The sequence below is a fragment of the Ochotona princeps genome, chromosome 8, assembly GCF_030435755.1.
Source record: "Ochotona princeps isolate mOchPri1 chromosome 8, mOchPri1.hap1, whole genome shotgun sequence".
Taxonomy (NCBI): Eukaryota; Metazoa; Chordata; class Mammalia; order Lagomorpha; family Ochotonidae; genus Ochotona; species Ochotona princeps.
Window position 1 is genome coordinate 60,934,139 of NC_080839.1, and position 14,551 is coordinate 60,948,689.

The 14,551-nt window shown below is 53.4% G+C and overlaps 1 protein-coding gene across 2 annotated transcripts in view; it reads right to left on the bottom strand.

The window, feature by feature from the left end:
* Positions 1–12,874, bottom strand: part of LBH (LBH regulator of WNT signaling pathway) — a 29,468-nt gene extending 16,594 nt beyond the window's left edge. Inside the window, exons 1-2 of one of the 2 annotated variants that reach the window (XM_058668124.1) lie at positions 12,810–12,874; positions 5,157–5,259 (exon numbers count right to left, since the gene is read on the bottom strand). In XM_058668124.1, the coding sequence (XP_058524107.1) occupies positions 5,157–5,234 (78 nt within the window). In that variant the 5' untranslated portion in view covers positions 5,235–5,259; positions 12,810–12,874. Of the gene's footprint in view, positions 1–5,156; positions 5,260–7,698; positions 7,937–12,809 lie in introns of those variants that run through there. The other variant, XM_004582709.2, reaches the window with a different exon arrangement.
* Positions 12,875–14,551: the final 1,677 nt, after the last annotated feature.

Here is a 14,551-nt window from a genome sequence, read left to right on the forward strand (position 1 = left end):
GACTCAGTGGGGACAACACATGCATGGCAGGCTGAGGCCACTCAGAGGAACCTATCCAAGCCTGGGGTCCCAGCTGCCAGCGACAAAGATCTCTAACCAGGAAGGGAGTAGATCTGGGACACAACACTCACTGCCATTCCAGCAACATCTCGTGTCTAAGCGTGCAGTCCCTGCCTGCCCAGTGTTTTGGAGTTTTAACTTAATGTCTCTCTGGGGATGAGCACAGCTTTGGAAGACTCATGTTGTGTAAATGATTTCCTGGTGGCCAGGGGACTTACATGCTGTTCAGCAGGGCCTCGCAAGCCCCCAAGGACCTGAGAGGGGACAACAGAGATCCGGGGTGGAGAGTGCAGAAGACAGCAAAAATGTAGTGGTTATGGGCCCGGTGTGGTAGCCTAGTGGCTAAATCCTCACCTTGCACACACCAGGATCCCATGTGGTCACTGGTTCTAATCCCAGTAGCCCCACTTCCCATCCAGCTCCCTGCTTGAGGTATGGGAAAGCAGTGGAGGACGGTCCAAAGCCTTGGGACCCTGCACCCGCATGGGAGACCCAGAAGAGGTTCTGGGCTCCTGGCTTTGGATCAACACAACTCCAACCGTTGTGGCCACTTGGGGAGTGAATCAACAGAGGAAAGATCTTCCTCTTTGTCTCTTCCTCTCGGTATAGCTGACTTTCCAATTAAAAAAAAAAAAAAAAAAAAAAAAACACAATAGGTGTAGTGGTTATGCCCAGAAGCAATGGGAGCAGGACCTTTGAGCAGGCACAGTTTCAAGGGTTTAGCCCACCCGGTATGCCAACACATGCATTTGACACGGGTGGAATGGCAGGGTGGGGCCTGGCTCAGTGTAGACAGGAGTGAAGAGCAGGTGCTGCTGGTGAACCCCACCAACCCTAGGAGCTGTGGTTGGGGTTGCTAGAGAGCAAGAGGCGAGCAACAGGGTGGAGCGAAGGCAGGTCACACCAGGAGGCCCTCCTCCTGGGGGAGCTGTGGGGAGCTTTCAGCTGTGGACAGCCAGGGACATGCACCTGCCACAGCCCTTCTGGATGGGGAGAAATCACACCTGCTGGGTTTAGGCAGCGTGCTCCCTGACTTCCAAGAGCCCCCACAAATCAATGTCAACTGATAGGAGCTAAGAATGGTGGGAAGGGTCATATGCGGGCCAATTTAAGGAGCTGTGAGGAGAAAACTACCAGCTCCTTGCCCAGATGCTGGAGAAGTGGTGGGTTTAAATGGAAACCCAGGAGTGGTGGGTTTAAATGGAAACTAAGCCTTTGCAAGCGTGACAGAACTGTGAAGCCTGAAGGTATGGTGCTCTGCTGTACTGGGGGCACAGGTCAGGGTTCTAGTGCTTCTCACCTGGTGATCGCATAAATGCCCACAGGCAAACTCCCAGGACAACCCACCAGTCCCCTATCCAGAGCCCAGGCCACATCAGGCACAGTGTGGGAGGAGAGCCAGGCAGGGCAATGTTCCCAGGCATCACAGCCTTGGAGGCGTCAGGGTCGAGAAGGAAGCAGGTTCTGGCAGGTGGCAGCTGAGCAGCCTCCTTAAATGAGGTACAGGAAAGGCGCCTCAGAGGCCCCAGACACAGCAGGAAAAGGGAGCTGCGTTCATCAGGGACGCTGCTGTCCTCAGGGAGCCTCCCGCTCAGCTCCCCACTGGTTGATGCCCACAGCCCACCTGAAACTGTCCAGACTTTCTAGGAACTACTTCTTAGCTCACGCTGTAGGGTGTCACACCTCGTGCCAAGCGATTGGGTGACTTGGATCTCACTCATTCTAGGCTGACTTGCCAGGTGTGCAGGCTCTGTGAACTTCCACACATGCTCACAAAACAAGGCAAGACAGGGTCTACCTGAATCTTTTCCTCAAAGGCATGTGCCTGTGACCCTGGTAGGCATGGCCAGAGGTCCCTTAGGAGGCCCACAGGCAGTGATGGCGGCAGCTTCAGATGCAGGAGACTCAGCCATTCACTTAGTACCTGCTCCGGGAAGAGTACACAGATAGCCAGGGTCGGGGAGGAAGATGGTAGTGGCTGGAAGGTATCAAGCTGGTGACAAAGCCACTCCTGCCCTCAAGGACCTGGGCAAGCAGAAGGGAAGGCCAGACCCACATGCTCAAAGCCCAGCCTGGCATCTCTGGAAAGTACAAAATGCCACTGGCATTGAAGAAAAGGTCACATCTGGCACTGAGAAATCAGGAAGGCTTCCTTCTCGGCAGGTCTGGAGGGTGGCGCCATCTTGGCTGCAATCCAGCGGACCACTTATTCAATGACCTTGACTCAAGGTCATACCATAAGCCTGAGATTGTGCTTCATCTGCCAAGCCAAGATTGATGTCTTCTTCCCACTCTCAGGCCCTTGGAAAAGCAGGTCTGAGTAAAAGCCACGTCCTATTCTTATCCTCAGGAGGAAAGCCAAGTACACGGCTCCAACATCCTCCACCCCCAGCTCTGAGCCAGGCCCCAGCGTGCGTGGCGGACAGGCTGCAGCGAAGGGCCTAGCCTGGCCAAGCCCCAGAACACTGGTGGGAAAGTGCTTAATTGCATGGCAGTAGCTATGAGTGAGCCTAGAGTGTTTGTCATCTGGCCATTGTCAGAGCAACTTCTTGCAGAGCCCTGCACCTGTGGACTAGGGATTTCCAAAAGTGCAGCAAAATGATGAGAGAGACGGAATTTTGCCCTCACAAGGTTCTACTTTTCTTTCAAAGCCCAAGTCCCTTCTGACCTCCTCCTTGGTGCCTTCTCAGATTCCCATCAGATTTCAGAGCTGCGGCCCAAGACTAGGCTGGCGACTGTTTCTACATCAGCTGCCCCCTGGAGCGGCTGGAGCTGTTACAGTACCCATACCTGGTGTAGTGGCTGTAGCTTTCACACCGCCTGTACCTGGATTAATGTCGCTTCCATAATTACCTGGACTGTCTCTTTGGTGTCTTCCATACATGGTGCGATTGTCATTTCGCTGTCACCTATACCTAGATTGACTGTAGCTGCTGGATGAACCATACCTAGGCTGACTGTTGTTTCCTTATCACCCCAATTTTTTTTTTATTCATTGATTACATTGTATTATGTGATACAGTTTCGTTGGAACTGGGAATCACCCCACCCCTTCCCCCGCCCTCCCCCCATGTGGAATATTCCACCTTGTTGCATATCCACTGATCAAGTACAGTTGAGAGTCCCTCTTTGCAAGCATAAACCAAACACAGAATCCAACATCCCATAGTCCAATCTAGTTCCTCAGCTTCCTGGGGAGACCCTGTCCGGTCCGAGGGCAGAACCATCAGATTATCAACCCGATCAATTAAAGGCTCCAACATACCCTCAGCAACAATTAACTTCGTTGTGTAACTAATAGTTATAGTATCGAGTAACCAGTAAGTTAAAAACAATTGCAATTTCTTAACCTATCACCCAAATTTGTACTACCTGTCACTTCCTTATTATCTGCCCCTGGATTCAGTGTCACTTCCTTATCGCTGGCACCTGACTTGTCTTCTCACCACCCACACCAGCAGTGGTTGCAGCCTCTGGATCACCCTCACCTCGATCAGCCAGGCTGCCTATGTTCCAGGTGTCTGTGTGGATGCCCTGGACCCTCAGTGCAGTGCCTGGCACAGCAGGTCAACACAGAAAACGCCCAGTCAATGTTGCTCAGCCTAATGCCACAACCTCTCCCTTTGCTATCATAGGCACTTAGAGGCCTTTCTGCCATGCCTGTGTGCCAGCATGGTCTGAAGTTCCAGAGGAGACACTGGAAGTCCATGGTAGTCCCCACCAGGCAGTAGGCAAACTATGAGAAGTGGGCCCTTGCTCCAACACCACCAGATTTGAAGTCCTTTCCCAGGTTGTGCCAAGACCCCTCCAGAGCCTAGAGGTGACTTCTACAATCTCCTCTGGCCAATGCAGCCCCACCTTGGCCTTCCTCCATCGCTGCTGCCAGCCTCAACACTTTGGGGTCTGGGGAAGTCAAGGCCTGGAGAAGGCTGACCAGCAGAGTCTGGCTCTTGGGTTTGGTAAGTGTTTGAAGGGAGAATGCAACAGGCAGATGCAAGACAGAGCAGGGACTGTGTTTGGAAAGGTTCTGTGGTGAAAATATAACCCTGAACTGAAAGGAAACCTCACCTGTAACCACAAAGAGATTCAGTCTGACTCAGTAGCTTGGAAACTGGTATCCAAAAACAGCCCAGCTAGTGAGCCAGGAAACTTCTATACCTTTCCACTGGCTGTGTGGCCCTCAATCGCCCTCCTTAGATCCGCTATGGGGGAGGAACACATAAAACCAACCCAGAGAATTCTCCTTCAGTCCTTATCCCATACAGGCCAATGGTATACCGGTTTCCAAGCAGCAAGGGGTCCTGACTGTGCTGATGTAAGACCAAGCGGCCACGCAGACCTGCAGTCTGTCCCCCAACCCAAGCCTTCTCCGTAGCTGTCTTTGTTCGCCCTCTCCCCATCCCAGATATCTATTTGTTTCTTTAAAGTCCCTGCAATAGTTGGTTCTGGGGTATGAGCGATCACGGCCAAGTCCAGACTCTGGCAGGAACTAGCCCAAGGAGCAGACACAGGCTCCATTAGCAAAGCAGGACTCCAGAGTTGCAGATCCAAGGCACTGACCCTGGCTGGGCCTGTTTGCACATTCCTGAAACAGGGCAAGAGGAATTCCCCTGTAGGAGCTACCATGAAGGTACATAAGGTAATGAAGAAGGAGCAACATGTTTGGGCATGCAACTGGTGTCTGCAGAACAGACCCACCACACCCCCATTTGTCCCTCCTGAGCCAGTCACCCTACACATTTCCCTGGCCCTGAAACAAACTGTTCCCTCCCCCAAACTTAACAGCTTAGGTGCACTTCTTGAAAATCCAAAAGCAGTTCACTGCCCCAGAGGTCAGGGGTGGTGTTCCGTCCCCCCACCAGAAAGAGAGGGAACATGCTGGGACAAGGGTGCTTATTGCCTTCTTTTTGTGGTCTTTATAACCTTTAGGTCTGTGTCTAAGCTGGATTCCAGCAACAGCACCCCTGAGGACACAACTCTTCCAACTCTACAGAGTTATATCAGTAACTGAGTCAACCAGGCAGGTATTGGCACCAGGGAGAACTCTCCCCTCACAGCAGCCTACCCCAGCAAGTCAGAGGGCCCGGCATGCCTACCTGATAGGAAAGGCCGTCCTTTCGGGGATTGAGGCCAATCTCCTCCATGGATGGGGTGCTCATCATCACCTCGGTCATCTCGGCCAATCTCAGATAGTCAGGGCTGCCAAGAAACCCAAAACTAAAGTTAGCAAACACTTGCACCTCCATGTTCCTCCTCTCTGGTGCACTTGCTGCCTTGAGATCAAGGTGGAAGGGGAGGGTGTCTGGAAACAGGATGAGAGGTGTTCACATAAAAACAAGCTCTGAGGGAGTGCCTTGCAAGCCCACAGCACCCGGCTCAAAGATAACAAAGCCCAGTGCCTCTGGCAAATCTTCCCCCACCCCAGCTTGCAGAATCACCCTGGGTTTCCTTTCAGTGTGACAGCCCCAGCTAAAACCCAAACAGTAAGCCGGCAGCTGATCTGTCCGCACACGGCCAGGTCCCCCTCACCCCTCCATCCATGCATAAAAATCACCCTCATGAATTTTCCAAACTACAAATTATAACTACATGACAATGGCAACAGGTCAGCCTCAGGGAAACAAAAATCCCAGCCCCAATTTCCCCACTCCTTCCTACGTTTCTTTTCAGCTCTCTGGTGCTCCTTTCGGCAAACTGTCCCACTTAGAGCCCCAAGGGGTCAGTTTCTGCAAACCTCACATCTGTCATCCAACCCCCTTCTCCAGCCCAAGCCACAGCAGCTGTAAGCTCACAGCTTGAAAAACATCCCCAGGGTTAAAAAAGCCTTAAGGATACCCAGACTCTGATTGCAAAGGAAATTTCCAGAGGGGCCATTGCCGGCCCACCAATGGCTGACATGTGGAAGTGTTTTTTAATCTCTGGGCAGGATACAAATGTCCCATTCTCCATGCCTCAGCCCTGGGCACACACAGGACACTGTATGCAGAATGCCAAGCACACAGAGCAAACCACCCCCGCCCCCTGCACAAGACCAGCATTTTCACCACTGTGCCTGTGTGGAAAGACAGCTCAGGTGGTGGAAGGGCTGTGTCTAAGGGAACAGGGCCACCAGGTTTCTCCAGACAGAAATGGCATTGGGTTTGGAGCCAACTGTATAGACTCTGGTCCAGGCTCTGCCCCTCAAGAGCCTAGTGGTGTTGAACAGATCTTGTCCTTTCTTCCAAGTCACAGCTGCCCTGGTTTTGTACATTGCTGGGATGTTAACGAGGTGTGTCTCCCAGGTGAGGTAAGGGCTAACGTCTAGAGGGAAAGAGTGCAAAGGATGAACTGCTCATCCAGTAAAGTAACCCTAGCCTTAATTTCACACGGGATTTTATCCTTGATGAGCCCCCATGCCACTTTGGAAATGCTGCCAAGAGGCTGCAAGCATCAGGCACGGGGCACCTGGCTGTTGACACACATGGGGAGGGGAGGAGCTGTTCACATGGTGGGAAGGAGAGTTTTATGTGGGCACACTGGGCTGGGGCTGGGACTGGGACAGAGGTGGGAGACCAGGGCAGGATGCTGCACTTCCGGACAAGCAGAGCTTCAGTAGCCCAAACTCCCAATCTTACGCAGTTTTGTCCCAAGCCGTCGCCAACCCTCAGGAGGAAGACCCCAGAAGAGGAAAGCCTGCTTAGTGGTGCTCAGTCCCTGATCCGGCCTTCGGTGCAGGTCATGAAAAGTTGAAGCGAAAAGGAAATCATGAACTTAGCGGTTGCCGCCCAAGGCCAGAGCCCAGCTTCCCCTCCCTGGGTGCCTGCTGCTGACTCGGGCCCAACTGTCCACGCCCGTACCCTTGGGCACGCTCCGGGGCCGCGGAAGCTTACCATCCCGATCTTCTCCCACCTCCACCCCACCACCCCATCTCCTCCCTAACCCCAGAGCAGGAAGGAAGAGGCAGCCGGCGCGTGAGAGCCGGCAGCCGGGGGGCCTCTCTCCGCATCCTACCCTGGCGGGGGGCAAACCTCCACCGTCCGCCCCCATCCAGGAGGCTCCTGGCCCACCCCGGAGGCCGGCTCTAAAGGGCTTGGGGGGCTTTGGCTATAGAGAGGCCGGGGGTCGGAAGCGTGCGGCCTGGGGTGCTGCTGCTGGCGGTTTCAGTGGGCTTATGGGTGGGGAGAGAGCTTCTGCTCCGAGCTGTGCAAGAGCGGCGGCTTACACCAGCTCAGCCGGGCTGCAGCCTCGACGCCGAGACGCGCTTGCAAACAAAAAGAAAAAGGGGAGGGGCCCGGGAGAGCAGCAGCCCCCCTGCGCCAGGCGGGGCGCGCGCCTCCCGCAGCTCTCCGCAGAGGGGTCTCCAACGGCGACCCCTGGCTCGACGCCACCAACACCAGCAGCAAGACACACACACACACACACACACACACACACACACACACCCCTACACCTTCTGGCGGTCACTTAGCCAGGGCTCCGAGTTCACTTCCTTTGTCTGGATGCTCTCAGTCACCTCCTCCCACCCCACCACCCTCACAACCTTGACACTGACTCCTGCACGGGCTCGGGTTGCGGGTTTAGCGCCCAGGCGCACACCCCAGGCTGCACTCGCCCCTGAGCCACGCACAGCAACCAGACGGGCGGGCGCGGGGTACTCACCAGTGAATGGGGAAATATACAGACATGAAGTCCTAGAGGAGGCTGACCCACGCCCTCGTGATGGAAAAATGATCCCTGTGTCCCGGGAGAGGAGGACACGGGTGCAGCAGCAGGCGGCCGAGGGAGGTGTCGGACGCCAAGTGGGTCCGCCTGTCTGGAGACAGCCCCACTGCCAGCGGCGTCGGAGGAGCACACGGAGCGCCCCGCTCGCCACCGCGATCCCGGCCCCACAAAGAGCCGGGGAGGCAGCATTTATAGCGGAGGGGGCGGGGCATAGCTCCGAGAGGTCCCTCCCCCTCGCCCACTCCTGGAATAACGTCACCAAAATCATGAATGGCTTTGGCGCTCGCAGCTGCAGCGGGCGGCGGCGCGGGGTCGCTTTGCTGCAACTCCCGGCCCGGCCCCTCCGCGCGACTCGCACGCGCACATCCGCACACCCGCACACCCGCACACCCGCACGCCCTGGGCTGGAGTTCAATGTCAGCGTGGCACCTGCAGCACGTCCCGGCACACTCCCCGTCCCCCGACTCCCTGGGCCCTAGAAGGCGACCGGGTTGGGCGTGCTGGACCACCGCGGGCCAGGGCGCAGTTTATCCAATCCCAGCTCGCCCTCGCCCACCCGGCGGGTCCCTCGGGGCCCTGTCTTCTGCGTCTATCTCCCTAAAGAGGTTTCTCCCAGGCTAGCTTGCCCACAGCGCCCGGGGAGGCGTCCCTTCTTCCCTGGGCTAGCCGCGCGTTAAGTAGGCACCGCTGGAGGAGAGCGCTGGGAAGGCAGGACAGGCGCGGGGCCGGGGCCGGACCGCACGCCGCGGGGTCGCGTTGGCTCGCGAGGGGCTAATCTGTTTGCCCTGAGGTCCGTGGAGGTCTAGTGTCGCGAGAGAAAGGATGTGTTGCCGTATTAGGGTTCCCCCTCCCCCCGCTGGACATGTACACACTCCGACACACCAAGCGAGCCCCGGCACCCAGAGCTGCATGGAGTCGGGGCTCGCGCTGTGACAGCCGCAGCAAAAGAGCTGGGGCCTCACGCTTCCCCACACTCACTGCTCAGGCCCTGCAGCTCCGGGTCTGTCCAGGCGGTGGAGCAGCGCAGTCCACTGAGCCAGGCTGCTGGGAGCTTGGCGGGACCAGTGGGTGGCCTCGGCTTCAGTGACGCCAGGGGTCAGGGAAGAGGGGCTGGTATCAACCACTAGGCGATATTAAATCTGCTTTGAAGACAGTCGGTTCTTTGAAAGCAAGACAGGGAGTATATTGAAGCCATGTGTATGTGCTTCAAAGTGTGGCGAAAGATGCTGGAATTAATGGGAAGGAATCAACAACAATGACAGGTTCATAAGAGGGAAGAGACCCTCTTAATGATATCATACCTACCCCCTACCCCAACTGTTCCAAATAAAGATACTTGATAATGATTATTTAGTTACAGTGGTGTTTGTGATTGTCAATCATCCCTCTATTCAACTGGAGCAAAACCGGTGCTTCCTCACAAGCCCCTAGCTGCCCCCTCTGCCTAAGGGAGATAGGATTCTTCCCTAAATCAGAAGCTGATTCGTGCTGGGCGGTGGGCCGGATGCCCTGTTCCTCTGGAGGTGGTGCTAGGCTGCTAGCACTGTAGGAGGGCCCGTTGGTGCCCTCTGCACAGGCCCAGGAAGCTTAGCCACGACCTGGGTTGGGTGTGACAAATTATCCTGGCAGCCAACGGAGAAGCCAGGACCGGGAGGGCTGGTTTCCTGGCTGGGACTTTCCAGGCTCTCCAAGAAGCAGGCCTGAGCCAGGCCCCCAGGGCCATCAGGGCAAAACCTTGTGCCAGCACTCCGGAGGAGCCACCTCTGATTTCCAGCTAGGACTGCGATGAAAGGCTGACACAACATGCCTGCTTCACTCACCGGTGGGGAGGGCATTGTGAAACTTGCAAAATCTGAATGAATGGTGTCCTCTGCCTGGCCTTTCTCCCTTCACCCCCGCCATCCCACAAGTGCCGTCCCACAGGTCCGTGCACATGTGTGCATACACACACATACCCCCCACACACACACCACTACCTGAATGTCAACAGGGCCCTTGTTTGGAGAAGAGTGGGAGCTAAGGTCCTCACCAGCAGTTGTGTGACCCCTACCCTGGAGCAAGGGAGGGTCATTCGCTAAAGGCTCTCTTTGGGAAATGTTTGTGAACATCCATTTTGGCTAACTTTCACCTCTGTCAGGACATCAAGATCAGCCTTGGGCTGAGACTGCAAGTCTGAGTCTGTACAGGGACCATGGTGACTTTCATTCATCTGAAAAGGCAGGAGGCACGCCACCAAACTCTGATGCCATCCTAATAAGGATGCCATTTGGCAACAATGCTGCTACATGATAAAATATCTTGGCAGATTTTAAAAGGGTTTCTATGACCTTGGCTTTCAAAAGAACATGATAAGATTAACAAAGCACCAAGTATGGTCCCCAGCTGACAGGTGTGCAAACTGAGGCTGAAATAAATTAGGGGACCTGAGCTAGATCACCGAGCTAGAAAGTGACTGGGCTGGGCAGAGTCAGCATCCCACTTTGTTGCATTGTTCTGTCTCGCTGCATTTCTTTCCTATTTCTGGCGATGCCCAGCATGTTAACCTGGACATGGACAGTCTCTTCCCAATGGGCGTCTATTCCCTACTGTCTTAGAATAAAAGAAGAAACAGAAACACCTGTGAATAAAGTTGCTTAGAACCCCAGAACCTTAGAGCTGAAAGAGACGTTCCAAATCACCTCATCCAGTCTTCTCATTTTACAGGTGAGAAGACAGCAAAGAGGTTAGATGGCATGTCCAAGATGGATGGGCTATTAGCTGGTAGAGATGAACACAGACCTTCTTTCCACTCAAGAACACTACCTCTTAAGCTGTATTTTCCAAGAAGTCAGAAGCAAAGATCAAACCCGAGACTGGGACTCTAACCTGCTCAAGTCCTCACCAACAGTTATTGAGCATCTACTACTTTCAGATCTGTGACCCTAGCACCCAGTTAGAGCCCTCTGCTCCCCCCACCTCCTCCCACAATGTCCTGAGGGGCTTCAGGATTGAGTTAGGATTCTGCTTTTCAGAAAATCCTGATACAGTAGGAATTGCCTTGTTTCCCAACATTACTTAAATCCAGTTGCCCAGCTCCTTCTCTCTTCCACCTCAAATATATATATGTATATGTATATGTATATGTGTATATATATATATATAAAATGGATAAAGATAATGAACTTGAGATCTTATTAGTTACCTCAGCTGCAACTGTGCCATGGTATGCAGAACATGCAGTTCATTATGCACCTACTTTTAAGAAGTCTCTACCCAAAGCAGTTTGGCAGAACATTTCTACGTTTTCCCGCTCTTTGGCTTGCAAAAAGGCAGCGTTGCATGTCGTTTGCCTAGTAGCAGTGAAACTGGAAATTTCTGTTCACCGTATGGGGCTTGACAATGTCACTATCTGCCCTGGGGGAGGAAAACGGAACGTGAAGAGACAACATCTGCTGAGCTGTGCTTGCATCCAGGTCCTTCTAAGACACAGGCTTCTTTTGGCACCACATCACAGAGGGAGAGGGTCAGGAACTTGGCCATGGCCACATGGTTCTCAAATGGCTTGAACCACAATTTGACTTTGGGGTTTCCTGGTCCCAAAACCTCTGTCCTCTCCCACAATACCAGCCTTATCATGGCTTCTGTGGCTTTGGTTGGTTTCACAGCTAGATTATGAACCAAATGCAACAGTTGGTTGTGTTAGCAAAGACCAAGATGCCAGATGTCCATTGTGTAAGGGAGAACTGGTAGAATAAATACATTTTGCACCCTGGGAATCTGGGAGCTTCTTAAAGATAGCATTTAAAGACTTGAGCTTTAAAAAAAAAAGTGAGTAGGAGATGGGGAGTTTCTAGCCAATTTTTCGGTGAAACTCATTTGACTACATTAGAAATCTGAAAGGCCCGAATGTGTGTGGGTTGAGGTGAGGATGAAATGAGACAATGTTATGAAAACACTCGGTACATTGGAAAGCACGGAGCAGCCCCAGGGCTTGTTTTTCAGGTACCTGGGGGAAAGCGGGGGTTGGCAGAATGGATGGCATCCGCTGCAGTTTTTTTTTTACTTATTTCAGTCACCCCCTCAATCCTCCCCCTGGAGTCCCTTGAGTGACACTTACAGCTATTCAGGAGCAGGTTTCAGGGGCAATTTGGGGTGCCCTGCTTGGCAGCCACTAATGTACTCTCAATGTCCTAGCGTGTCCCCTGTCACCTCTGTGACTTAGTTCCTTAGAAGTACCCAGCCAGAGATTAGGCAGCTGGTGACTGAGTCGGACGTGAGGGTGGGAACAGGTCCCAGCTCTGAAGGAATTAGCAGGCAACAACAGGAGGCAACTTGAGCTAGCCAGACCAAACACTGCAGTCTTTGACTGACACTGTTGTTTGTTGCTTGACCTGCCTGTCTGAGACTTCTCAAGAAATCATAGCAGGCCCTAGGAGCCTCTTTCTCCAGGACTTGGGGTGCCAATGCAGCCGAGAGAAATCCAATTCTCTAAATACTCCAAGAAATAGCATTTTGCATGAGGACTCCATAGCCCAACACACAAGCCTGGGCATCCTGTGAAGGTCAGTGGACTGTCTCTGGAGGACCATCCACCTTCACTCCCTCCAGAAGCAGCCTGTAGCTAGCTGGCAGCCCCTGAATTCTTGCCTTCCCAAATATCAAGGAGATTCGTCCCTGGTTTTTGCTTTACTTCTACCAAGGGCCTTTGAACCAAAGAGATTTTTCAGAGAAAGAAAATTCTATGGAATCTTTAGGGTCCCAGCCCTAAAAGAAAACACTCAAACTGGAATCAGTTCAAGGCTCTCATGTCCAATTAAGGAAATACTCACATTCCTGGGCTGGCTCTGGTTCTATCTCGCTCACTCGCTCGCTCTCCACATCCACATAGGAATGCGCTCCAACAGCCAGGAAGGACGCTGATCAGATGGCAGAGCTCCTTGAAGGGGCTCCGGACTTGCCAGGATGAGAGGAGGGCAGGGACCACAAGGCTGTGCCAACACCCGTCAGACCATGCTGTCTGCATCTCCCCTGTTTACCCACACCCCTGCACCCAGGAAATGCCAGCATACCTGAGCAGTTACGGAAAAAGAGGAAAACACGACCGATGTTCACAAAGAAAGGCACTTTCAGTTTTCTTTTCTGTAGACAGGATGTCAGCTAGCTTCCTCCAGCGGTCCCTGCTGATTTCACACACCCACTGCCCCTCCTTGGAGGAGCAAGTGGTGTGTTATGTTCCAGAGCACTGCTGCTCCTGGGGCATCTCAGCCGGCTCCCTAGCTAGTAACCCGAGCCGGCACCTGCTCACTGGAGCCCCTGGTGTACTTCACACCCTTGGGATCAGATGGCTGGGTCCCTGGTGTGCCTTCCTTCCCTACAGGGACAATCCAAATAGTCACTAGACCCTACTAAGTGCCTACGGTGGGGAGGTGGACTGTTGTTCCTATACAATTGCCTTAGCAGAGCTTCCCTTCCCCCTTAGACTGAGGGGCACATTCTGCACGATCCCAGTGTGTGCTTCTGGCCAAGGCAGCTTTCAGGTGAACTCCCTAACTGGTATTAGTGAATGCTGAAGAATCATCTTAGGTGCAGGAGAAACGGTACACCTGCTATGCAGGTGGAGTGTGCAGCATACAGGTAAGTCTCCTTGGTCCAGCCTGCCTATAGGGTTAGTTACTTCTGAACTCCTCTAACAAAGAAATGAGGAGCTGCCTCCAATATTTGGCATAGTGTCAGGCACCAGGAAGACAGGGGACTGAACCCGCCAACCCTTTCCAATACTAGCCACTGTAGCAGAAACCCATGGCTGTGGGTGGGGAGAGGGTTAGTTCTGATCTGGGTAGAGGCTTAGAAAGGGCCCAGCCAAGAGAGTGTGGTGTGTGTGTGTGTGTGTGTGTGTGTGTGTGTATTGTGTACTGCCATGTTCTCACCACTTGGAAGAATGCATGGCACACTTCCAAGGCATCTGTGGAAGGAACAGGAAAGCTGAAGAGAGAAGTACACTATGGAACTGCCCACAAAGGATGAGAAGAAACCAGAGAAGGGCAGTTCTGCCAGGAAGAACAGCAAAAGCAAAGGCCCGGGGGTACAGACTTGCTGGGACAAGCTCAGACTGTGTGAGAGAGAAGGAGGAGGTAGATCCTGGGAAGAAGCACCGGAGCCTCCCATGACTCCAAGTGAAAGGACTGTGGGCCAAGGGCCTTGCTTTCTGCAGAAGCGATCGGAAGGGGGCAGGCAGTTAGCTCAGTGGCGGAGTCATCTGTTGAGATGCCAGAGAGCCACAGGCTGAGGACCCCAGGTCTGACATGCAGCTCAAGCCTCCTGCTGACCTAGACCCTAGCAGGAGGCAGCAGTGATGGTTCCAGTCACTGGGTTTCTGCCACTTGTGTGGTGAACCTGATGCGCTCTGGGTTCCTGGCTTCCAGCAGGCCCAGATCTCCTACCTGTTGGCAGGTACTTGGGGAATGAGTCAATGAATGAAACATCTCACTCTCTGTGTCTCTACTTCTCAGATAAATTAGCAATTAATTTTTAAAGGAAGGGATTGAAAACAGAATTTCTAGCAGAAAGAGGAAAAAAAAAACAACTTGCCACTTTTCTTGGCCAAATATCTGCAGTTTCCCTCACCTCTGCTTAACTTGAGCTAATATCAGCATTTCCCCTCTAGGCAGGAGGGGCCTCTGCAAAAGTGTTAAGTAGGTCAAATTCAGTTTGCTGAGACAAGTACCTTCCTCTCCATCCCCACTGGTTTCACAGGTCTCTGCAAACATCTCCAAGCCCAGCTCAGGCAGCGCAATGCTCCCTTCAGTACAGA